The following is a 26,862-nucleotide window of genomic DNA, read 5'->3' as shown; positions in this document are numbered from 1 at the left end:
TAAGTTGAATGGAAGAAGCACAATGAGAATTAAAAAGAGGCAGAAAGACTTAAAATGTAAAAAGAAATACCACATCTGCAATACACCTGATAGTTCCGTTTATTATGAACTGAAAAACACTGATGGAAAATTACTTTCCTTCAGTTTTTCCACTCTTGCAATCAAAATTATAATGACTTGTATCTATTTTATGTAACCACATACCCAGTGAACAGAATTATGAGGAATAAATGCCCACACAGCAGAGATAACCAACAAGGTTAACGCAGGGATGAAATTGTTCAATGCAGAAGACAGGATACGCTTTTAGTGTAAGCTGACAACTCTGTAAGGAGCTAAGCACTTGAGCCAGCATCAGTGCCTGCATCCCCTCACCCCAAGCATACAACAGATGGCAATGTAGCAACTTAGTAAAAAATGGACGTGTTAAAAGCACCATGCTGTAAATGTAAGATGTGCAGTAGACCTGTAGCATCAGAGATCGTGAAGTGCACAGACATGCATAGAACCGTACAATGGTGCAAATTAAATTCTCCCCTTGTACTGAGAAGTGAGTGCAAAGCAAAACCATTGGCACTGTTGTGTTGGTGGTGCTGCAGTCACCCATGTAAGCAGCTTTTCACATTACCAGATTGTGTTAAAGAAAGAGGTTATATAATGAGGGCCTGAAAAGAGTAGCATCCAATTAGATGTTTATATATTATGGATGTGCTAAAACTATCCATATTTATCTTCTTGAAAAAGTAAACAGATGATCCTCTCCTGTGTCTTGGTTGGTCAGTCTACTAGATCAGGCTATCCATTAATGTCCTTCATACAGCAGTGAGAGGAGTAATAATGATGATCTTTTGAAAAGGTATAAAATAGGCTACTCGGTGAGCAGAACAACATTAGGGAATACACTCTGAGAGAAATGAATGAACATGGAAAATGAACTGACAGGGGGAAAAAAATGAAAGAGGCATTTTCAAGGATGATATTGAATTAGTCAGTATATGTTACTTCAGCAAAAGTTCCACAGCTTGTTTTTTGATGAGAACAGCTCAAATATTCTCAGCCCCAAAAGGCTGCAGCCCCCACTCTCCATGACAGGATGTTGTAAACCAGGAAGTTAGAAAGTGGGGCATATGATATTTTGGAAAAGTAACTCACATTCTGATTTGTTTGTATGTAGGCTTTAAAAGGCCACATAGTCCCTTGAATGAGAAAATCTGTGACTACACTGACCACAAGAATGGGAGCGTTAACATTAAAGGGTTTAAGGTGACTGCTGATTGCTAAAGTTGGCCACAATCTAATTGCATATTAAATTGTGTCTGTGCAATGCTATGCAGTGTGCATGCTCCACATGCTCCACAATACATTTAGTTCAATTTGACTAATGTTAGATGTGTTGAGTAGTTTCAAATGGCTCTTAAATACTAATGCAAGGACAGTGTTTCATTGTACTGTCTAGCTCGTGATTCAGGCTGTTTTCAGGAACATTTCTATCATTTATACATTAAAGTAAAATCATGTAAAAAAGTCATTCAGTGTCAGTGAAAAGGAAAAGGGAAAACTTTGACCTGCTGGTGGCACTACTCCTGAGCTATTAGAAAAGGTTTGATTTGAAGTATTTAAAGTGAACTCATCAAAGTAGTTGGAGTACACAACATAATCTTAAGTGACACTGACAGGATGCAGTATTGATTTGAATACCTTCTTTATTTGACTCCTAGTTCTTCATCATTGAATCAGCAGCACTGTTTGTTGTGCAGATTTTTACAAGTTCAGCAGAGGACCCTTGCAGTTCATACTCATCAATGCAACCTCACGTTATATTCCTGCAATGCGCTCATCTATTTTTAATGTTTGGACTTTGTCCTCTTCACCTGCTGTGGACAGCCTTATATCTGCAGTTTAAATTCAACATTCTCTATTTTCTGTATCATGAAAGAATTTTTGGTTTGACACCTGAGCAGCGCTAATGAAATCTTTACTCATTAAGTGATGCTGTGAGTATTGATTCTGATTTGAAGGAAAGAACAGGCACCACTCCATATATCTACACACTTGCAACAAACATCAGTCTGTTTTCTTCTAGAAACTGTTCTTCACTCTTTCAATAGGTTTTAGTACCTGTGCCAACAGTGCTGTAAACATCTGAACTCATCTCCCTCCCGCTGTCAAACACAGAGTCGAAGGTGATGCTCGGAACTGTGGGGGAAGTTGGACCATTATCCTTGTCACTGCTCTTCAACTTCTTCCTCAACTTCACCTGTTCGAGAAAATGCAAACAGCTCAATGAAGTGTTTGGCTGCAACTTGAGTGACACAAAAAGGTAACCGTGTTCACCATGTGGGAAAAACATTTGGAGTTACATTTTGATTTTGCAGCCAAAGTCTCAACTGTCAAACGGAATTAGATTTAGCAGCCAACAAACCTTCGTAAACATAAAGGCATATCAGTCGCCAAATTACGTGATGTAATGATCTTCATAATCTGCCTACCTTTCTCTACTGCCACTCTCTGTTTTAAAAAGTGTGGAGCTGTCAAGCATTTAAATAATTTATCATTTCTGTTGATGATAATTACATGGAAATACAGTAGGAGGATCAGAGTCTAAAAAGAGGGCCAAAATAAACACTGTTACTGACTGCACATAAGCAACATTTAAAAACAGATGCATTAGTAGATGTATGGTTGGTTGCAAAGATGCTGAATAATCAATATCATTATTAAATTGCCTCTGGCTGTCTTACTTGCTGACTTTTTTCCCCTTGTCAGGCGTTTCTTGTTTGTTTTTATGTGTATCTTTTCAAAATCTGATATCCAGTCTTGTGATTCTGTTATGCTACAGTAATGGATGATTTTCTTAAATCTAACTAGTTGATTAAGCCTGTCTGATAGTAGAGAGTGAGTGAGGGGGTTGAAACCCAATCTGACATTAATTTATGAAATTATTTACAATAATTCTGTTTATTTGTTTCTATTATTTTTTTCTATTATTACTATTATTTGTTAGCCATTACTAGTCGGAAAAGACTGACCTCTCTCATAAGAACTATGGTGTTTCCAGTATTTTTGCATCGATATCAGATATCAGATTTGCATCATTGAGTGCAGTCTAAACATCAGAAACAAGTTGCAGTATAAAGCAACACAATGCAGCACAGCAGACTACAGCCTTGACAGTGAGCACATAATAACTGAAAAACAAAAACAGCCTACATAAACCTTCATGGAAACCTTTGTAAATTTAGGATTTACAGTATTGCAGGGGTGTTGCTTCAGACTACATTAGTTGCACTTTGCCTGTGTCTAATAAACGGGAAACCGGGTGTATGAAGCAGTTACAGAGAAATCTATAAAATGATTACTAACCGATTTCTTGGGCTTGGGGGTGGATAGAGAAGAGGCAGGGATGTTTGATCTTTTTCTCAAAAACATCTTGAATGTGGCAGAATCAAAGTTCTCCACCGCAAAACATCTCCACGATGTCTGGAGGGGCATAAAAATAGCAATACGTTGGTTGGACAGGACAAATTTCATGCCAACATGTCTGCCATATAAGAAAAGAAAGAAAAGGTTACATGAAAGGATGGTCTCCATAATAAGACTGTAGCTCTGAGACAGCATAATCCCCCGGCTGTACTGAGCTACTGTTGGGAGTATTTTCTTGGTCAAATACCTGAATGAGACAGGCAGCTGCAGGGATCTGTCGGTTGAAGTGTTTTTGTCTTTGCTTCTGCTGCACCTTCAGGGCGAAGCCTGAGCCCAAGATTCCCTGTGAAGAACAGCATAGCAGAGTTTTTTCTCATTATTCAGTTTTAACCACACACTTTCAGGCAGCTGCACGATCTGAAAGATAGAGAAAGAAGGAAGAAACAAAGAGAGATCCTTCATGATTCTATTCGGTTGAGAATAATTTATTTTTTCCCATTAACCTTCATAAACACGGAATTAGCAGATTTAAATGGGGAGATTAAGCGTTTTTATTTCTTGAACTAAACGTAAATAATTGGGGCTCTAAGTATTTGAGACATTTCATAAACCTTATTATGAATATTGAACCAAGGGTAATATAAAAAGTGATGAGGAAAACTATACTTGTCTAATCCAATTTTTCACCCAGTTTTACTGGGTTCACTGACTTACTATGTTTCTCAGCAAAGTCACTGCTGTTCTGTAATCCTCACGGCACAACTCAATGATATGGTTAGATGGAAATTTCTCACTGCACTTACTGCAGGCAGGGCAAAGAATGAAATGGCAAAGACTGAGAAACAGGAAGCAATAGTCTTTCCAATCCAGGTTTGTGGCACTTTGTCTCCATAGCCAATAGTTGTCACTGTGACCTAAAGGGAAAAAAAACACAGACAAGATAATGACGACAGTAGCATTTTATAATTAGCGTTCATCAAAATATACAGCTAGGGTATGTGTTTTTAATAAACCAAAGTATAGGACAGCTTAAATAATTACCTGAGGCACTAGATGAAAAGTTAAATGGGAACTACACACCTTCGGAGCGGGAGTCACAAGTTCGATTCCCACCCGGTATCCAGTAAAGGTCCTGGCTAGACCCCCCATGCTAAAAACCAAGTCCTGGAATGGCGCGACTATGTCTGCAGACTGTCTGCAGCTCGGACACAAGAATTTCACTACATGTTGTACTCTGTATAATTGTGTATGTGACAAATAAAGGTTGTTTGTTTGTTTTTGTTTGTTTGTATCACAAACTGCTTTGTGCTATGTTCTGTATTTATATTGGACACACAGCTGGATTTTGGGGTTCATATATTTTGCTTAAGGACACCACTGGTCCCCTGAGACATGGCCGCCATTACTACATATCATCATCACTGATTGAAAAATCTGGGGATCATCAAAGTCAGTAGTACATCCGTGGTCCCTGCAGATAGGCTAGAGCAGTTGCTGATACCACACTCTTGAGTATCTGCTGACTCAAATACCAATTTGATACCGTCTTTTCCTCGCTCTTCAGTAACTAGGCTGCTAATAATACTTTTTTTGGAAACACAGCTGAGCTCCAGATGTCTCTTGTGAAACTGCAATGCTCATATTCCAGTCATTTCAGTGGATAGTATTATAACTTGTATGCACTTTCTGGAGACTTATTATCACTGCATCCCTAATTCTAACCACTACCCTATCATTAAAGGGGACCTATTATGCTTTTCCTTATTTTCTATCACATATATACATAGTGTTATCAAGGCTGGAGTGCTAATATTTAACACTGCTAAAGTTTTAAAGAACAATGTGTAAAGTAACCCTAAAAAGCTTAGGCTACAAACTGCTATAAACACTCTAAACACTACCAATTAGAGTGGATAGCTCAGGCACACAGGCACCAGGGCAACACTTTCTAATCTAATCTAATAAATTCTAATCTTTCTAATCGACCGAGTTACTCATTGCACATCTATTTCCATGCATGTGCTCAGAGCTTACTTTAGCATTAGCATTAGCATTAACTTGATAGTTTGGGCTAATGACTTGGTACTGACAGGGGTTATTAGATTTGTACAGAAAATCATTAAAGTATCCAACACTGACTTGATCCAAAAACAGTAGTAGTCGTTTTAGAGTACAGACATTTTGCTAGTGTGGTTGCAAAAAAACAGTGAAAGTACTGCTAGCAAACAGTTTAAAAACTGTATCATCACATCCACAGCTGAACCCACAATTATCTATTGACTTTACTTGACCAAATACTTTCTCTGCTTTGAGTCTTTAGTGCATTAGACCCTTGATTTCCCAATCCTCCAACTACAACTCTGATCTTTTCACCTCTTGGACTCTTAATAACATCTTCATGTGCTGAAATACCTCAAACTGACTCTCAGCGTGTGTGACAGCAGACCCAAATCAGATTTAAAAAAAAATAAATCATGGGATCTAATGTGTACAACAACAACTTTCATTTCATACTGAGACAAGTTATTGACTTTGCTGTGTATGTGTGAGAATGTGTGTGTGCGTGCATTTTTTAATATCAGAGTCCCTGAAGTTTCCATGAGGCCGAGTGGGTGGTGACTTATTGTCTGAAAATAAATTTTCATCCCGTGTTTTCTGCACTATTTGTTTTGCTGTTTGTATTAGCAGCCCACTGGATTTGCCCAAGGGGCTTCACACAACTCCTACTGTAACATCAGTAGTACAGATAAAACAGTCTATATTTGACCTTTCACTTGGTAAAAAGCAGCTTACAACAAGTCATGGTTTTCTGCAAAATCTTATTTGTGCCGGGATAGAAATGTCAAATCTCAGAATTCAGAAGACAATCATAATTGAATTGTTTCGGATCATTTCACTTTGACAGTTATTTCTAAGGATAATTTCACTAACATTTTACACGGGTTTCTGTTCTAGTTAAAGGGCGCTGGGCAGTTGCCCAGGACCCCAGGACACCTCAGGTAAGGACAAAATATTTTGTAATTAATTTTAAACATCTAAAGCACACCTTACTTTGAACAAATACTGGTCACTGTGCTCTCAACACCAGCTAGACAGACTGTTGAAAGGCTCTCTACTGGGGCCTGACTCTTGCTGATATAACCTGCCGGCTGCTGCTTTTGCAACCGTGCAGATTATTTGCTCACACGGCTTTGTGTATCAGACATGAGTAAACACGTTCTTTACGTTCTATGCAAACATTACAATTTCATCCTCATTGGGAAAAATCATAATCCGGACAGATAATACTACATGCCCAGATATGTCCTACAGCAGGCCTTTTATGTATCTTTCAGTGACATTGTGGAGTCGAACAAATGTTCTAAAGTGCTGCTGTATTTTAGCTAATTCACAGTTTTATGAGTGTCTATCTAAGTCTTTGGCAGATCTTCTTGTATTTGGGAAATATTATGACATTATATATAATATATATTACATTATAAGGAATACTTTATGTCCTTAATCCTATTCAGTTGTAAAACAGCTAAACTGCATCACTAAATTTGACATAGGGTTGAATATTGAACTGTACGGCATATAATGGGGCAAAGTGAACCATAAAGCAAAGCAGTGACATTCTCATATTAATGACTTCTGTTATAGTTTCTCAGTATAGAACTCATAGAGATAATGTTAGAATCATATAGGGATGTGAACACTCTGGTTATGTTTTATACCACAATCCCAAACATGATTAAAACTGGGATAACTCATAACACAGATCAGCGAAAAGATACTTATTCACAGGTGAATCTGGTAGGTCTCCCCCCCCCCCCCCACACACACATGCACACACAGAGCTGGCTTGAATCAGGTCACAAGCACACTGAGTGTTTGCTTAGGGCTCCATGGACAGCAGAGGGCCCCCAAGAGCGCTTGAAATATTCCATAACATAGCTTCTCCAGTTTTTCTCCAAAAAGAAAGAAAGAAAGAAAAATGTCAGCAAATAACCTTAACATTAAGTTGATGTGCTTGCTTGTAGTGCAAATCCCTCTAGCCTGTCTGTCTTACTAACATAGCTGGACAGAGCATCTCTTGGTATGTCTGTGTGTTGCTTGTTAACCATTTCCATGGCTGGGTTCTTTGTCTTTGTGGCTGACTAAAGTGACAAGGCTTAGAAACTGCAATTCACACTTCACATGTGTTCATATGTGACCATATGGCTTCGTATGCACATTCGTGAAATGAAACATATGCTTTACAGCAGCAGCCTCTGCAAGGGCCAGTCCAGAAAATACAATGTAGGAGTATGATTGCACTCCACAAAAGCACCCTGAACTCGACAGTGATCATGTAAAAAAGGAAACTCTTTGCAAAGCCAGTGACTGACAACTACAATTGATTCAGTATTAGAATATAAATTCTCCTTAGCTGTGCATATGAAATGATAACAAAAACAACAAAACAAAAAGTCATTCGTGCAGCATTTCATTCTCATGTGTCATCTTGAGATTGTAAAGAATATACTGTGTGAAAAAAATCGTGTTTGTTTATCTCATACTTTTCTGTATAAGTATACTCAATTGTAGATGAACAGATTGAGCAAATTGTTTGCACTGTGCTGACAGGTGGGACTGTGTGGCAATCTCACACAGCGTGCATGGCTTATGGGTAAATTAGGAGGGCCCCCTTAGCAGAATTTTCCTCAGAGCCCCAGGCAAACTCTGCTCATGTTTCTGTCATTTTAGAGAACATTTCAATAACTTACTTTCATTTTCTGGAGACTTTCTTCAACCATCATAACTGCTTGCCAAATCCCAAGACTCAACAAAGAGACTATTATAATTTTCCTTTTTTTGTGTGTCATACACTATATTGCCAAAAGTATTCACTCACCCATCTAAATTATTGAATCTAGGTGTTCCAATCACTTGCACGGCCACAGGTGTATAAAATCAAGCAGCAAGACATACAGACTTCTTTTACAAACATTTGTGAGCGAGTGGGTCGCACTCAGGAGCTCAGTGATTTTCAGGATGGTACTGTAATAGTCATAGTCATGAAAATTCCTTGCTACTACAGTCAACAACAACAGCAACTGAGCCACAAAGTGGTAGGCCACGTAAAATCACAGAGCGAGGTCAGTGAACGTGCATAGTGCATAGAGGTCACCAACTTTCTGCAGGCAGTTACTACAGACCTTCTAAACTTCATGTGGACTTCGTTTAGCTCAAGAACGGAGCGTAGAGGGAGCTTCATGGAATGGGTTTCCATGGCTGAGCAGCTGCATCCATGCCTTAGTCTGAGCCTTAGCTTCTAAGTGTCGGATGCAGCGATGTAAAGCACACCACCACTGGAACCTAGAGCAGTGCAGATGTGTTCTCTGGAGTGATGAGTCTGTGCACTTGGCTCAAGTAGGTTTTGTTTTTTAAGAGTTGGGCTCAGCCCCTTAGCTCCAACTGTTAACAAATTTGTGGGAACGGGATGGCCCCTTCCTGTTTCAACATGACTGCTCGCCAGTCTCTCTCTCTCTCCATATATATGCTTTCACAGTTCATTTTTTCAATTGACATTATCATTTCCCTTTTTGTCCCAGGAGTCCCAAAAATGTGTGTACAATGATTTATGGCCATACACTATAAGTAATACAAATGCTTACCACTCCCCACCACAGGGCATCAGCATAGTTCCCAAAACCAGTGGTGCCACTGCTGTCAACAGCATCTTTCTCTGCCAGGTAGACAAAGTACGACGAGAAGATCAGGCTCAAAAAGCCAATGTATAAGGTTGTGATCAGCTCCTGAAATACACATGCACAAAGACATTACATATTTCAAACTCGGACATGTGACCATGTTAGAGAAAATATTAAGTAATATGAGGTGTGAATTTATGTATACTTTCTGGCAAAATGCATCAGCTAGCTTACCAGTCAGCTGCCTGTAGCTCGATGTGGCTGTGTTTGCTAATAACATGACATATGGATGTGAATATTCATGTAAGAGTGCTGGGTAAATATGATGATTAAATTTTTCCATTGGAGCATTTTGCTGCCTGTGCGGGCTTATGTCATTCAATAACCAAAAGTGAATGCAAAGCTGTTCTTAATCATGCAACCTGTCATTTTGCCGCTAATTTTCGGCACCAGTTCTTTCAATCGAACATCTATTGGATGGGATCTTATTTGAAAACTGCCATCTGAAATTTGATTATGACGCTCTATCTCAACCAAAACTGTGCGACTCTATTCAGAATAAGTGGTTTTTTTTGTTTTTTTTTGATCAAGTGAAAAGCCATTAAAATGCTCATGGTATTCTTGGCCGGAGCAAACACTAAAATGTCTTGAGTTTTAAAGGGGCCATAAGTGCTAATGAGTTTAAACTGAAAGTAAATTCAGTAATAATCAGTAATCACCGCAGGGGTGTTGATTGAATTCAGATGTGCGGTAAATCATCATAAATTACTTTGAAACCCAGACGTCTGATGTCTTCCAGTGTATTTATCATATATATAAAGCATCGTGTTGCAGATTCAATAAGCAACTGTCTACACTTTGCTCAGGAGGTCTACTTGGGTTTGGGGCTCTCATCCTGTCTGAGTGTAATTAGACTACTGCTTTGTGAAAAAGCTCTCTAAGTGCACTCACCTACTACGTGATTTTAAACTGGGTTTAACTACTCAAAGTGCCAGAGCGCTACCTGATAAGTGAAAATTTTATTCGTGTCTCAGCCCAAAACTGTCACTCTGAGATTGCGACACAGAGAAGCAGCAGCAGATGTAAGCATCCTAGCCTTACATTGCTCTAAACAAACGGTGCTTACAATCTCCCAGTAGTCCACATTTGCACCTGCATTTCCTCATTTCATCACACATTGTTTTTGGGAATGTTTCTGGGCATCAGACCTTTGCTAGTAAACACCTGACAGAGCCTCTATAACACCTTCAAGTCATCCGTACTGCTAGCAACTTGATTCTTGGAAATAACAGCTTTTAACGCATTCAGGTACATTTTCCTTGAGCTGCTACCTGAGGTTTAGTAGATGTGTTGCTGTCACTGTGACCTGGCAAACACATTCACGAGATGTGTGCCTCCCATCTGCCAGTATCAGCCAGGAGCAACTGTGCAAATTGTGTTTAGAGCCACAGGCACTAGAATGCCACTGTGTGTGTATGTAAATGCCGTTATAACACAAGGATTGGATACTGATTGGAGTGAATGAAACTCCATTGACTTTAAAAACTCCAGCTGTTAACACAGAGGGGGCTGCACTTTCATGCGTTTATGCGAGAGTCTAGCGGAGCAAAATATTCCTGCTCTGTATAACACCAAGAAACTCACAAAGGAACATATATTATATACAATACACCAGAGACCAGCTGGTTGATGGCAACTTGAACCCTACTGCACTGGCTGTTGTGAGAGTACACAATGTATTTCCCTCACGGCTGTTGGAGTTGTGTAGAGCCTTAGCAGAAGATATGAGAACTATACCAACAGTGGCTGCAGTGCGAGGTGAAACAAAAATAAAGCATGGATGTGATGAGTGTGGTTCTCATGGAACAGCTCCCTCTATGTTACACATGATGACTTCTGATGCCTGCAATCAGGACTGAATTTAGCCAGGCCTCTCCTAGAGTCAGTCTCACACTCATCCTCTCCTTTCAGAGTCTATTTAGGAACAGCCCAGCCAGTGTGTGAGTGGAATTGGGCAGTGAAACCCTTAAATGGTCTACATCAGTGAAGGCTTGTCACTCTCAGCTAGCAGGGTTTGGAAAATTGAGAAAACCTGAAATAAGTCCCACATGGTTTTGCGTGCTGTAGGTGTATTCTATGCAAATTTGGGGGGTGGGGGAGTTACAAGATGATTAAAAGGATTAAGAAAGACAAAGAAAGCCACGATTTATAGTTAGGTCCACAGTGACACATTTTTTTGTAGTTTTCCCTCTGAACACCATCACACTGGACTTTAAATCAAACAATCAAGATGGGATTCAAGTGCAGTCTTTCAGCTTTAGTTCAGGGGGCATAACAAAACATTTGCATTAACTGTTTAGAAATTACTGTCATTTTTATACACAGTTTTCTATTTTCAGGGCTCAAAACTAATTGGTCAAATGAACATGGGTAATTTTAAATCTCGTGATTGTTTTCAGTACACGGATGAAAATCCTTTGAATGACGGCTTGAAGTCTAAAACCCATGAACATCACTAAATGCTGTTTCCTCCCTTGAGATGCCCTGTCGGGCCTTTACTGCAGCAGTCTTCAGTTCCTATTTGTTTGTGGATCTCTCTGCTTTCAGTTTTGCCTTCAGTAAGTGAAAAGCATGCTGTGTTCGGTCGAGATCAGGTGACTCACCTGTCAGTTGAATTTCTTTGTCTTGAGAAAGTTTTGCAGCTTTCTTTGGGTTGTTGTCTATTTGTAGTCTCACATGCCATACAATCAATTTGCAGGATTTAGCTGAGTAGAGAACATTTGCAAGCGCTTCTTTCACCAGTTACATCATTGATAAACACTGACTTGGTTCCACTGACAGCCACACATGCCTGTGCAATATTACCTTCACCCATGTTTGACAGATGATGTGATATCTTTCAGATTTGTAATAAGCTTCTGAGCTGTTCACTTATTTCTCAATTTGTTTCTCTTGCCATCATTCTGATACCAGTTAATCTTAGTTTCATCTGTCCAAGGATTTATTTTTCCCCAGATCTTGTCAATTTCCTTTAGAAGTCTAATTTGACTTTCCTTTTTTGGATTGCAACCAGCGGTTTGCACTTTGTTAGAAACTTTTGATATAAAAATGTGCAGTCATGAAGGCATTTTGGCCAGATGTTGTGAAGGTGGAAAGAATACTGTGATCGTCTACTTTAGTCGTCTTCCGTTGTCGTCCTGGCACTTTGTTATTGCTGAGCTGGCCGATGCATTCATTCTTTTAAAGAATGCACCACTTTTGATCCTTGGATCTCTGAATGTTCCTTTTTTATTACTCCTGCACAAAGTAAACATTATTCTAATCACTCTAGCTGCTGGAGAAACTGTGGGGCCCAAGAAATAAAACACTTCCTTGTTTTGGTCTTGCCCATTGATCAACACTTTTTGGGTATCGATTCATTCTGAGTTACAGATTATTTTTAGTATGCAACTTCCTTTTAATTGGGATGAACTTTTGTTTGGATATTTATACTCAGTGAATGTAGATAAAATGTCCAAGCTGTTGTATGGTATTCTGAGTCTGGCTGCCCGTAAGACTATTACCAAGAAATGGCTTAGTGTGAAAATTCCATCACTAAATGACTGGTATGAGATTGTTTATGGGATGTTTAAAATGGAAAGAATTACCTTCATTAATAGACTCCAATATGACATATTTAGTGATATTTGGGATAAATGGAAACATTACATTTTGTCAAGGAGACCCGATTTTGTTTGAATCTCTGTAATTATGTATGCCATATTTTTGAACTGTTATGTGTATATATGTATATGTCAGTATGTATGTGTATAGGCAAATACATATGTATGTAGGTATGTGTATGTACGTGTGTGTGTGGTTATTTATATATATATATATTTATATACACACTAGATGGTTCACCCGTTTGTTTATTTTTGATTATTTGTTTATTTTGGTTTATTTGTGTTCATATAGGTTGTTTATTAAAAAATAAAATAGCAAAAGCCTCCAAAAAAAAAAAAAAAAAAAAATAGGATCTCTGAATGTTCCAGTGGACAGCTGATTTCATCACTTGAAATCAAGTCCAGATCTTTCATCTGCATAATTTGCCATAGAATAATCAGGAAAATATCCTGACTTGACCATGAAACTGCTTGTCTGTTAGGAACTGTTTAGAAATATATATAATTCTGTATACTTGACTTTAATTGCTAGAAGGTTAATGCAACACTTTTGTTAAACCCTTGAAATAAACCAAAAACAATAACATCTTGATTGCATACATTTGAAAACAAACAAACAAACTATCCCATTGTCTCAGTCCCCCTAAGTAACTGTAGATGGACTGCATAAACTATGTTCATTATCTCTGTTAACCTTTTCTTGCTTTGTAAGAAATGTTACTTCCTCAAAATTAGTCAGATGCAGCACAACACTCTTGGGTTGAAGTTTTCACTGCAGATGGTATATTTGTGTGTATATTTGTTTTTATTCAATAGTAATTTAGCTGAGCTAACCATGAGAAGGTGAATATGACCTTTTAAAACAATCGGTTAATTAGGAGCACAGCATGCAACACAAAGGAGGTTTCTAAGGAAACAGAACTTAGCAGATTAACAAGAACTCATCCCCTAGCCATATCAGCTGTGATAGATACTGCAATCTCCTTCAATAACAAGTACATTCCAAACTTCATTTTTTTTTTTTACCTTCAAGCTAAAGTGCTTTCTACAGCCAGTCAGAAATCAGATTTGAAAATGCCCCAATATGTCCCTGTGCTGACATTCATAGCAGAGGTCAGTGGCTGATGATAACCAGCTTCAGCTGCAAGCAAAATCAGCCAAGGCCAATACAAGAAAGCATGGTAGGTGGTACTGGATGAGTAACATCCTTGATCCCCTGCTCATCACTCTCTCTTTTTATACTGACACTAAGGACAACTACTGTGACCACTGGGGCTAATCATGTCCACCTCTGTGTCTCAGCTGAATGATACCCTAGAGAAAGACATGGCCCTCTCCAGCAGATGAGCCTATATCCCAAAAACCCAAGCTATTACGCAGTGGCGCTTTTGTTGTGGTTCTCGGCTGAATACTCATTTAACTGTATGAGGTATTCCCATGTGAGGACCTTCTCTTTATACCGCATAGAAAGGAAAAATAAAACATGAAGAGGACAGACTATCCTTGGCATAATCCCCTGACAGAAAGCTGGCAGATAACTAATAATGCTCCGAAGCTCTGGTGGTGGTAATAGTTCTGGACGTAAAATCTAATTTGAAGCCTTTAAAGGAGTGATTGTGTACCTGCCGATGGATGAAGACAACTGAGCCCAGGAGACGCCACGTTCCTCCCTGTCGGTCAACGTGGAGCATACGCAGGATTTGCAGAAAGCGAATCCCTCTGGTCAATTAAAAAAAGGAAAAGGAAAAGAGAAAGTGTTTATATGCAGATATTATTCTGCACAGCAATTGAATGTTAATATTCATGTACACACAATAAGGCTAGAAATATTTGGATACCTAAAGCATGTGTGCATCTTTATCACATATATCATAAATGGTCTCCATTCCTATGTAAAGACTTTCGACGTTTACAAATGTTAGAGCAAACTCGTCTAATTTTCTCCCTTGCAGAGCAGTGAGCAATAGGCCTGGCTTGCAGTTCAGCGATTAATCCCAGAGGTGTAGTGCGTTCTTACAGTCATGGCTACAAACTTTCACCCCAAACTGATGAAATCATTCATTATGGATCTGGCTTTGTGCAGGGGCACATAGTTATGTTATCAAGGCCAGAGGTACAGAAAGCATCTTCATACTTATGGCCACAAAGTTTCTGCTTGTACATACTAGACACAGTCTCTTACCTTACAGCAGAGGTTGCAAAGACCTGGCCTTTGGAGCCCACTGACAGCACAATTATCGAAGCAACAACTACAATCAGATCTGCATTAATAGAGAATGAGGGGTCTTAAGCCTACATATGCCATAACCAATAACGTATATAATGTGAATAATTTTACACTCATGATTATGATGTTAATACAACAAGAAATGAAGAAGTGTTGTTCTCCATATGGGGGTGGGGTGGGACGGTGGGGGTCAAAGAAGAAAGTACAGAAAGTGTTATTTTAGGAAATTATCATCAGTTTTCATTTCAGAATGATTCTATTAATCAATTTAGCTTAGACGGGTTACAAACATTATTAATACTAATTTTCGTTGCAACATATTAAAAAAAAACACCTGGAGGCATCAAATTTAAGAATAACAAGCTGAAGGTGGAAGAAATATTGCAGTGACAGTTTTAATTTCATGCTGAATTTGTCTTAAATATCTCATTTTGGGATAAAGCTCAGGGTATATTACAGATATTGTTTAAATTTTGTGCGTGGGTGGGGAGTGATACGTCTGTCAGCATGCATGTGTAAAGATATGTGTGTGTGTGTGTGTGTGTGTGTGTGTGTGTGTGTGTGTGTGTGTGTGTGTGTGTGTGCACACGGGGGTTGTGTTGCTACCTATAACAGATATTGGCTTCCTGGCAAAGCGTAGTCGGCCCCAGATGCCAACATATTTACTGCGGCAGCCTGCTGACCAAAGGCGGACAAAATATTCCACACCGAAGAACACCACAAGGACAATCTCCTGTCAGACAAATGAGGGAGAGGGAGGGAGGCAGAAAAAAACAAACATCAGATGCTGCTGCAGGATGTTCGGTCCAAAAACGGCTGAACAGCTGCTTTGACTAAAACAATGTTTGTGTTACAAATAATATGGATAAAATTTTATTAATGACCAAGATAAACCTGATAACACTTCCAATTTGTCAAATATTCATTTTCATTCTGTGCATACTCCATTTGCTACTTCCTATTTGTATCACATCATTGATTTGAGTCAGCTGTTAAAATAATTTAATGTACCCGATAAAATAAGGTATGTGTGCTTTCTGACAGGTGGTTCAATAATCTTTATCTCTATTTAGTTGATTTTGAAACTGGATTTTGATTATTTTACGCATCCAAGTTATTAAATCTTGAAGAATATATATGTGAGCAATGTTACATAAAGTCTTTCTATCTCTGGAGAGAGTCGTATAAGATCTGATATATTTCAGAGTGACTTGAGTACTTGAGTCAGCATCAGCTGGGATTTGATGAAAATCTGGAGGTGTACAGTGAGAAAAAAAGTAGGTTATAAGACCTCTGTAGCCCACCCATTACTGCTGATTGTGGCAGCTTGAAGCTACATTAGCTGCTCACATGCAAATGTTACCCAAGGATTAAGGTGGTTTTAAAGAGGAAGGCAAACTATCCATTTTGATATTTTTCTTTTAATAGAACAAAAACTTAAACATTCTAGAAAAGATACTTGATTTTATCTGAAGTTCCACTCATTTTTCTGTACAGTGAAGCTACAGCCAGCAGCTTGTTAGCCTAGCTTAGTTGTCTACAATGACAGTGTAGAGGAGAGAAAACTCATAGCAGCTGGTAGCCCAGTGACAGTTTCTTAGGTTATACTGACTAATTAGCCAATGTGAAAGTTTCGTGAATATAATTTGCAGCTTGCCCCAAATAATTAAATCCAAGCATTGACACAGTTTCAGAGCTAGAAAAATAGCCAATGTGAAAATGCCTTAAAGTCATACTGTATCTGAACACTAACTGAAAACAGCTTTCTGACCGCACTACTGTATACACTTTCCTGTTGAGCTGATGTTCTCAGTCAGTGATTATGGGTGTTACAGAATAACAGATTCAGTCTGTTTTGTAACTCTCAGTCATACTATGTTTTAAAATGGTGATTAGCTATAGTATGACACTGGCTCACTGGCTAAGGAATTTTCAGTTAGAAGTCCTATCCCACAGTCAGACCTGCGCCTCTTGTCACATTGTGTCAGAAAAATGTTTACTATTGCGTTCTCTTAAGCTAAGTTCCCTCTTTGTGATAATAGCAAAGCAGTTATAGTTTAATAACCCATTTAAAATGTATTATGGCTTAAAGTTATGCTTGTTTAGTGTCCTAGTACCTTTATGTGATAGGTAAGTCCAAATTTCTTTAAGATCTTTGAGTATTAGCCTGTCAATGCACCTTGCTAACCAAATTAGCAGCCAGTGCTACTCTTAGCCACATTTCCTTGTCAAATGTGGTTCACCCAGTTTAAAAAAATCAAGATGCTAAAACGGAAGTTGCAAACTTAAAGGCTTCAAAATGGTGGCGCAAAAAGCAGTGGGGCGTATAACAATGGTAACTTTTTACCATCTATTGTAGGAACTAATCTGGTCTAAAGCTAGCAAAGCCTAAAAGCAGCCTATCAACATATTTAAGATATACTTATCATTAAAAGCTACATTGCTTGTGTAACCCAGCGGTTCTCGGACTATGTGGACGGGACTGATGGGGCAACAATAAACTCCACGTCTCAGGATAGCAGCTGTCTGACAGTAAATCACTAACCTTTCCTTAGTTTTTTTTTTCCTTTTCTTTTTTTTTGGATGAGCAAATTGTGTTTTAAGGGCGAAATCTCAGAGCTTTTGGAGCTGTTTTCATTATTTGAGCTAAAAATGTAAACCTTGTAAAATGAAAATTGGATTATTAATATGCTAAAGTGTGTTCCTGGAAGCTAATATGTAAAATGTTAAAGTATTTAATTTTGCAGCAAGGATTTCTACATCAAAAGCTCTGGTGTGAATCGTGGAGCTTGAGTTAAAAGTTTTCTTTACCTCGGGTACTGCAGAGCAATTTTTTTTAGTGTTTGTGTCTTGTGTCTGCACGTGACAACAGTGTTATAGACAGCTGATAGATGCACTGAAAAAAATAATCAGTGGGATAAACGTAAAAAAATTATTGTAATCGGTTGCACGAAATTAAGCTATGTTTGGTTAACCTTAGTTTTTTATGTTATACCTGCACACATTTTTCTGGTAACATGAACATGACTTTTTTATGTTGTTGTTATGTTTTTCATTCCGGTCAAATATTTATACAGTAGAAACCACTTGTTTATCAGACATGAACTTTTTGTGTTAATTGTACTGGACTACTATATGTTATATTGACAAGATTATTTTATGGTAAGCTTATTTTATTTTATAACAAATTTCTAATATATAATATATAATCTAATATATAATTGAGTGTTCAATAAATAAAACTAAATTAAGGCTGATCTTACTGTATGTACTGTACACTTTGTCTTCAATCAAAGAAATAAGCAAAACATTTTTGAACAATGACCTGTATTTTTGAAAATACTACACAGTTGTAACAACGGACTTTCAATTCAGGCTTCCAAAATATACATGAGTCATATTTGTACAATGCATCTCTTGAAAAACATTCCACAACATTCCTCAAAGTTATCTTCTGTAAGTTGAATTCAACATTGTGGGGCCTTATGACATCGCGCTTATGTAAAAAATAGTTTTTTAAATGTAAGAGCCATAAGGTAATATGGCAACAGGGGTGTAATTATTAAAATGACACAAAGAAGAGACTTAAAATAACATTATAACCCACAGGCACACAACCAAGAGACCTAAACTGATTAGTATTGGCTTGCTTCTATCACTAAACATCACAATCACTAATACTAGACGATGCAATCTGTTTGTAGTGGTGCACCTTGGGAAAAAAATTGCAAACTGGTGAAATTGGTGCAAGGCACCATTTCCATTGAGAAAAATGGACATTCAAAGTTTTAATTCTTTTTTAAAAGAGCCATGGCTTGAAAAGTGAAAACTGCAGTAATAAAGGCCCCGAGTTGAAAAGTGCCAGAAAAATAAGTTTCACTATGTACTGCAACTTTACTAGTGCTGGCTTAAAAGAAAGGATGGTACATATTCGAAGAGGTAAACATGTTGTTCCCACATCATAACTGGAAAACTGTTCAATCGTACAGTCTGGTCCTGAAAACCTGGGCCTTCTTTGAAAGGCTGTTCCTTTTGAGCTCCATAACCAGTTTCTATAATACCTCGAAGGTATACTTTTCCAGTGGGTAGGTGAGGTTCAAAGTGTACATTAGTCCAAACAGCATTGCAGCTGCTAGGGTATAGTTATCCAAATCCTGCCAGACTCTCTGGCCTTCAAGGACTATCCGGATGTCCTCAGGGCTGCTATTGACATCTCTTGACTTTATGATGTAAATTCCCATGGTTGTTTCCTTATTAGATCGTTGGATAATGGCTTCATCTGTGGCCTAGAAAATGCAGAATTCCAAAATTTAATTAAACAGAACACTGGTCAAAGAACATTATACCAAATCTTATTTTAATCTGTGTCACTATTCCAAAAAATGTTAACATTAACACATTAGGTGAACAAAAATGGATTCATTACAGCATGTGATTTGAGTCCTCAGAATGCTCAAAAAGGTAATGCATTTCTGAAGTGAAATCTCCATGCAAAGAAGCAGAATACTGTCAGAGCATAGAGAGGTGTTCAACTATGAACTCCACACATAGTTCTAATGCAGGTAAAAGAAGAAAAAAAAAAAAAACGCACCCATGGTAAATTGTGAAAATCCCAGGTGATTTTCAACATACTCCTGGCATAGAGTGACAAGCAGCATTTTGTTAAAATTATTATTTTCCCTAAAGTGTATACACAAATTAATTTTTTTCTTACCTGGGCCGTGGGCTCCAGAATGTTCTGAAGTCTTCTTCCTATTTGTCCTCCTCGCCTTTTGAAGACCTTTATTAGTTTGTCAGATAGCACATCTATCTGCGAGAGTAATCTGGACTGCAGTGGCATGGTGGTAATGCGCTTAAACTCTGCATTTATCTAAAAAGAGAAGTTGTCACATAAAAATGCAGTCAAAATCTCAAATCTCACAAGGTTACATCCACACAAAGTTGTTATTTTTTGTCATATTACTATTTATTAGCTATGGGTCCCATGTTGCTGAGCAGTTCCATAGTTGCCCTTACTTCCATACCACCCAAAGCCTGTTTGCAACCACAGCAGTTGCCTCCTTCTGGCCATTTTGCAGTTCTGCCAAATGACCCAGAAACTACATCTATTATTGTCATATACACATCAAGGTCTTTCATTAATACTTAGTTAAATTAGTTAATTTGACTTCTCCAGAAAATTTACCTTACAGAATGTGAGATAACATATGCAAATCTTCACTAGTAAATAAAATAATGTTATTAAAACCTTAACTGTAACACCTCTACGTAACAGCGCTAGAGAATTGTTCTGAAGCAACACCAATCTGCCCTTCAGCAGGGATAAGCACCATATATCGATACAGAAAAAATAAATTTAACATATTTCTATCGTCATTATTTTTATCTCTTTAAGCCCTCCTCTCAGTTTCTCTATAAATCAGTTAAAACAATTTGTTGGGTTTTTGTGTGTCTTTAACATGTTATCAGTACATTACATTCACTGCCCCAGAACATGAAATAAAGCCCCACGTCATGCACTTCCTCTCCTAATGAGTACTGCATAGGTGTCATGCCCTAAATAAACCGACTTTAGTGAAGACCCCCCCCCAACACAGCCCACCCCATGGCAAACTAGCTTATTTAACTGTTTAACTAAAACATTTTAGGTACAACCAGTTAACTAAATGGACACGAGTTTGTTAGTCTGTATTCACTGAGAAAAAACAAGCGAATGTGACTGGGCACACACTGAAAAAAAGCTAATGCACATAATATTGTCCCGCAGCTTAAGCTAGCATTATCGTTAGTTAACTTAAGGAATGACTTGTTTTTTACATTATGTTGCTCAACAGCAATTCATGAGAAAAACTTCCCCATCTAATGGATGTTCTCTTCGTTTCCTCTCAAACATGTAGTTTTCAGTTTACCGCGACAAAGTAAAGCTCAGCACCAAACGTAAACTAAGCGAAGACAAAAAATGGCGGACCGCCACAGTGAATTTTCCCTCGCAGAACACACCCTGGGGGGTGGAGTTTCAACAGAAAACATAACTATTTTCTGTTATTTTGATATGACTGGTTTTAAAAGACTGAACATCCTTCTAAAACAAGTGAAAGGCGTGAGACTTAATTATGTTTAGACCAAAAAGATAAATGATTTATGTTGGATATATTTACTGTATTTTTACTAATTTAACAACGTCATCATTGCATTAGTCGCTTTATGCTATAGCATTACGCTTACATTAGCTTGAAGCTCAAGGTCGTCATTTTATTTACTTTCTTTTTCTGGGCTTACAAACAGGACACACAACATTTAGATAACCGTTACACTGAATCTTGGGTCTGTGTTGAGTCTTCCAGCTGCTGACTACAGAAGCTAGATTGACCTTTCAGCATGTTTATAGCGGCTGTGGCTATGTGCTGGTAATGTTACCGTGTGTGAGCAGTCACATTGGCAGCAGACATGTTTCAACAAACTAGTCATATCCCAGCCCTACATTAGCTTGTTTAATGGTTAAGACACTGCAGGTACCACCACTTACTACAGACACCGATGCAAGTTTGTAATAGTCTGTTAATTTAGACTGAAAGAATATACAAACAATATTAACTCACATTATATATGTTAATTACTAATTTGCTTATCGCATAATTTCGGTTACCATTAGCTAACTGGAGCCTAACATTAGCCTTTCATGGTTTTCGATAAACAGCCCACATACCTGTAAAATAACAACACCCCAGTAAACGTCCACATATATAAAGGGTCTACACTCTTTCTCACTGGTGTGTTAGCTTTAAAATCTTATTTACCTTCAAGTGTAAAACTCCAGATGGTAGTAGATTTTCCAAAGCGAGAGACAAAAATGGCGGACAGTGCAGCCGATTTTTCCTTTCCAGGGGGCGGAGCTTGAGGATAAAACACGACTAACTTGTTTCTTTTCAACATGATTTGTTCTAAAAGAATGAATATTCTTAAAGAATATGTGAAAATTAAAAGACAAAAATATGTTTAGATGTGAAATTTAAATTAGTCATGCTGGATATATGAAGTAATTCTATGCAAATTCAACAACCACCCTATTGCATTTTTTTCAGTGTGCACAGAATACTGACAGTGGTTTTACTCTATTTCACTGACAGGTGACAACATGCCATCAGTCACAGAGTAGATAAGACGTGAGCTAAGACGATGTGGTTTTCGGAATTTAGAGAGAAAAATGATTTTGCAAACAATTATTAGTTAAGATTAGGAATTTATCGTTTTTTGTTTACAAGACCTTAAGGATGCGTCCTTTGGTCAGAAATCAAACCTAAACACAGCTGTCTGTTTTTTATTTAGAAGAAAACAATGCAGCACATTTTGACAAGGAAGCTATTTACAGAAGGGAAAATGGGGAAATGGGGGGGGGTGAACAAGCGAAAAAAAGGTGGCAAAGATCAATCCTCATTCTCATCCAGCTTCTCGTGCCTAGCCCCGCTGCTACGCTAGATCTCACTCCTCTCAAATCCCTCACCCCTACAAACCCACCCAACTCTGCTTCTTCCATCCTTTTTGTCTTATTATGAGAACCACAAGGGGGGGTGACAACAAATCGAAAACACCTCCTGAAATCATTGTCTCCACGCTGAGGGTCCTTCCCTGAAGTCCTCAATGCAAGATTTCTTTTGACCGAGACAAATCACTGATTCTCATTCCTGCCTCGTTCCCTTATGTTAGACTCTCACTATATCAATCAATCAATCAATCAATCAATCAATCAATCAATCAATCAATCAATCAATCAATCAATCTTTATTTATAAAGCACTTTTCATACAGAAAAAATGTAGCACAAAGTGCTTTACATAGTTAAAAGCAGCCCACCCCACCCTCCAACTCACTCCCCACACTCTCAATACACATATATCCCCCCACCCCCACCCACACACACATACACACACGCGCACACTTAAAGAGTAAAAATTGGGCTGGGCTCGCATGAGCCAAGTGAGGAAACATTATAACAGAGAGCCGTCTGCACCGGGAGCCGGTCACAGACCGCAGCCTCCGGGCTGGGCACACAGCAGGAGGGAGGCCAAGGAGCCCCCCAACCAGGCTGAGATCCCACCCTTTGGTGTCCACCCCCCCCCCCCAAAATCTATTTAATAGTAATCTACACTGAAGGATGAGTTACTGGTCTCCATTAGTGAAATTCCAGGTCAGCCAGCTTAGATTGCCTGAATTCCTTTGCACTTTGACACACTCAAAAACAATGCAGCTATACTTTAAATAGGTCACGGTGCTCTGGATCCAAAAAGAAATAAACAAATTCTTTTGAGAATGTGAATCCTTTGGGCAAACCGCCAAGCATCTGGCCAAAAACACTACTACACAGTGCCAGCCAAAGCTCCATCTCCAACTAAAGAACAGAGAGGTTTCTGTTAACCTTGAGCATACAGGAAGAAAGAAACAAGACAAAGGAGAGGCTTCAGTGGTGGGGGAGGAAAGAATGAAAGAGTAGCAGGGTCAGAGCAAATCTCTAAACTAGAAAGCACAAAGTACAAAACAGTCCCTCAGGGATGCAGGATGGAAGAGATGAATGTTTGAGATTTTAGCAGCAAATATTAATTATTCATTATCTGTGTAGAAGAGAAGAATAAGAAGATTAAATATCTCCAGAGGGTGAACCTAAGGCAGAAAAACAGGTTGCAATAAAATGCATGTATATTTGATGATACCATAGTATTTATTAATAAAAGACTTTCAGACTTTTTTGGTTTCTTTTTTAAATTACAAGTCTGACTTTTAAACAGAAGAACACACAGCAGCCCTGTATATGAAGCAGAAAATAAACCTGTAGGATTTGAGATGTGCCGACTCATGACCCACCATGACTATTTTATCCCATTATCCTCAGGCCAAGGTGAACTTGTCACATGTGGCACGCTCCAGTCCTCCTCAAAATCCTTTTTATCCTTTCTTTAGGTTTTCTTTTATCCAAGCTTGAGTGACTCACTCATCACCCAGACAGCTCCTCTGTGCTCAGCTGCTGGTGTCTCGGGGTTAAGTTGATCTCATTTACTATTGATTTTAGAGGAGGCGCTTTTGCCCTCTTAGGCCAGCGGGACACACTGAAATTGTTTGTAGAAAAGTCACTTATATAGTATGAGCAAAACTGTCCCTAAAATGTTTTTTGTTGTTGTTTTTTTTGTAATGCAGCGGTCAGGGCCATCAATAAATGAAATAGATTGTTTTTTTTTTTAAACAGCACACACTGACATTTGGGGTTTCAAAACAAAAAAATGGTCAAAATGAAACATCTGTTTACTCTGACTGTCACGGTGTACAAGGTGGACTCACGCACTGGACTCCAGGGATTGATGCACACAAGAGAATTTATTAATGAGCAATGTCCAATGAGTGTATATACAAAAGGTGTGAGGCAGTGCTATCTACAAAAGGTGAGAGGGGCAGGGCTCCGGGGGAAATCCAGGTGAATACTCTTGTCTCTCTCCAAACATGAATCCACTCGGACACTCGTCACTCAGGGGACACCAGGGAAAACACTCCAGAGGGTCTGCACACAAAGAAATGCTCGTTAGATCCCAAACACACAACTACATGGAAAAACACTTGCTAGATGCTCGACTTTCACTGACGCGATTCTCACAACGATCCAGCGAAGAACAGCCGTTGCTTCCTGGCTTAAATGCCATCCACACTGATGAGGCACAGGTGTTTCCTCCTCCGAGGGGGTGAACCCATAACGAGTTCCGCCCTGGGGGGGAGAGAATCAGCGACCAGCTGAACCTCCAGGCCGTGACAGTACCCCCCTCCCCCCCAACGGGAGCCTCCCCGCGACCCCCAGGCTTCTCAGGATGAGCGTCATGGAACGCCCGCACCATGTTCCTGTCCAGAAGGGCCGCACGTGGGATCCAAGACCGCTCCTCCATTCCGTAGCCCTCCCAATCCACAAGGTACTGCAAACCACGCCCCCTGCGCTTGACATCTATGATGCGCGAGATGGTGAAGGCCAGATGGCCATCGATGACCCGGGCGGGCCTGGAAGGAGGGCACAGGGGGCTGGAAAGACAGGGCTTCACTTGAGAGACGTGAAAAACATTGTGGATCCGCATGTTTCAGGGCAGCTTAAGATGGACCGACACCGGGTTCACCAGAGAGTCAATCACAAAGGGACCAATAAAGATAGGAGACAGTTTCTTAGACTCAGCTCTAAGCGGAATGAATCTGGTCGACAGCCAAACCTTTTGTCTGGGTGCATAAACTGGTGCCGGGGTCCCATGGCGGTCCGCCAGGCACTTGTTCTGCTAAGCCGTGCGGAGAAGGGCAGCCCGTGTGGTCCTCCAAGCGCGCCAACACCTTTGGATGTGCTGCTGGACAGAAGGTACGAAATGCTCACCCTCTACAGCGGCAAACAGAGGTGGTGGAAACCCAGAGACGCCTCAAAAGGGGACACTCTGGTGGCCGAGGAGGTGAGGCTATTGTGGGCGTACTCAATCCAAAGGAGCTGCTTGCTCCAGGTGGTCTGATGGGTGGAGGCCACGCATCGGAGGGCCGCCTCAAGCTCCTGATTGGCTCGCTCTGTTTGACCCTTAGTCTGCGGGTGAAAGCCAGAGGAAAGACTGACCTGAGCTCCCAGGGAGGAACAGAACTCCTTCCACACACGAGACGTGAATTGCGGACCCCTGTCTGAGATTATATCCACCGGAATTCCATGGAGACGGAAGACGTGGTTCATCAGGAGCTGGGCGGTTTCCAGGGCCGTGGGAAGCTTGGGAAGGGCAACAAAGTGAGCTGCTTTAGAAAAACGATCAATGATAGAATGACAGAGTTACCTGACGAAGGTGGCAATCCCGTGACGAAATCGACAGCGATGTGGGACCAGGGGCGGCTTGGCGTAGGCAGGGGCTGAAGGAGACCAGAGGTTGGCTGATTAACATCTCTCCAGGCTTCTTGAAGGGCACAAAGAGTAGTCCAGGAGGACCAGTTCCTGGGTCTGGTTCTGTTCGTTGGGCCCCCCTAATGGCTGGTTCAACCTCCTACGTCAGGGCCCCAATGACACACGAGGGGGGAATGATGGGAGAGTCTCGAGCAGTCTCCTCAGAGGCAGTGAATTGACGAGAGAGAGCGTCGGGTTTGGTGTTGCGGGAACCTGGCCTGTAGGTTATAGTAAACTGAAATCTTGTGAAATGCTTAATGCCTGGTGGGCATTAAGCCGCTTCGCTGAACGGATATATTCCAAATTTTTATGGTCTGTCCAAACTACAAACGGCTGGGCAGCGCCCTCCAGCCAGGGACGCCATTCCTCTAGAGCGAGCTTAATGGCTAACAGTTCCCTGTCCCCAACGTCATAATTTTGTTCAGTAGATGAGAGACGGCGAGAGTAGAAGGCACAGGGATGGAGCTTACCCTTCTGTTGCTGGGATAGAATGGCCCCCACCCCTGTGTCCGAGGCATCCACCTCCACGACAAACTGCAGGCCGAGGTCAGGTTGAACCAGGATGGGTGTGGAGGAGAAACGAGCCTTCAGGAGGCTGAAATCCCTTTGTGCTGACTCCTTCCAGCAGAAGGGAACCTTGGGAGATGTGAGACGAGTTAGTGGGAGAGCAAGCTTACTGTAGTCACGGATGAATCGTCTGTAGAAATGAGCAAAACCCAGGAAACTTTGGATTTGCTTGCGGTTTGTCGGGACGGGCCAATTATTGACAGCTTGGACCTTAGCTGGGTCGGGCCTGAGATTACCCTGTTCAATGATGTAGCCCAGGAATGAAACGGTGGTCACATGAAATTCACACTTCTCACCTTTCATGAAGAGACAGTTCTTGAGAAGACGTTGCAAAACCAGCCGGACGTTCATGTTCAGAGACGGAGCGTGAAAAGATGAG

General features: G+C 39.9%; 2 protein-coding genes across 4 annotated transcripts in view; both read right to left on the bottom strand.

Annotated features, from left to right (window-relative positions):
• kcnq1.1 (potassium voltage-gated channel, KQT-like subfamily, member 1.1) overlaps positions 1-26,862 on the bottom strand; it is a 48,809-nt gene that overhangs the window by 10,876 nt on the left and 11,071 nt on the right. For all 3 annotated transcript variants that reach the window (XM_086294100.1, XM_086294107.1, XM_086294108.1), the window contains exons 3-10: positions 15,597-15,723; positions 14,946-15,024; positions 14,386-14,482; positions 9,063-9,203; positions 4,227-4,337; positions 3,671-3,766; positions 3,364-3,480; positions 2,119-2,257 (exon numbers count right to left, since the gene is read on the bottom strand). In XM_086294100.1, coding sequence (XP_086150226.1) covers positions 2,119-2,257; positions 3,364-3,480; positions 3,671-3,766; positions 4,227-4,337; positions 9,063-9,203; positions 14,386-14,482; positions 14,946-15,024; positions 15,597-15,723 — 907 coding nt within the window. The remainder of the gene's footprint in view (positions 1-2,118; positions 2,258-3,363; positions 3,481-3,670; positions 3,767-4,226; positions 4,338-9,062; positions 9,204-14,385; positions 14,483-14,945; positions 15,025-15,596; positions 15,724-26,862) is intronic.
• On the bottom strand, positions 18,322-21,877 carry LOC147339381 (uncharacterized). Its single transcript, XM_086294091.1, has 3 exons — positions 21,788-21,877; positions 19,705-19,860; positions 18,322-19,276 (listed from the first exon to the last, which is right to left on the bottom strand). The coding sequence occupies exons 2-3, from the start codon at positions 19,828-19,830 to the stop codon at positions 19,043-19,045; spliced, it is 360 nt and encodes a 119-aa protein (XP_086150217.1). The 5' UTR covers positions 19,831-19,860; positions 21,788-21,877; the 3' UTR covers positions 18,322-19,042.

The sequence above is a fragment of the Aulonocara sp. 'chitande type north' Nkhata Bay genome, linkage group LG1 (assembly GCF_057382095.1).
Source record: "Aulonocara sp. 'chitande type north' Nkhata Bay isolate Kocher_YH1m ecotype deep benthic linkage group LG1, A_spYH_male_GT1.1, whole genome shotgun sequence".
In the NCBI taxonomy this organism is placed as follows: Eukaryota; Metazoa; Chordata; class Actinopteri; order Cichliformes; family Cichlidae; genus Aulonocara; species Aulonocara sp. 'chitande type north' Nkhata Bay.
This window is presented reverse-complemented; position numbering and strand designations above follow the sequence as displayed.

Coding starts and splice junctions, on each gene's coding strand:
- LOC147339381 (XM_086294091.1), bottom strand. CDS start 19,830: ATGCCACTGCAGTCCAGATTACTCTCGCAGATAGATGTGCTATCTGAC. Junction 19,277..19,704: donor TTCTGGAGCCCACGGCCCAG/GTAAGAAAAAAA, acceptor TGCATTTTCTAG/GCCACAGATGAAGCCATTAT.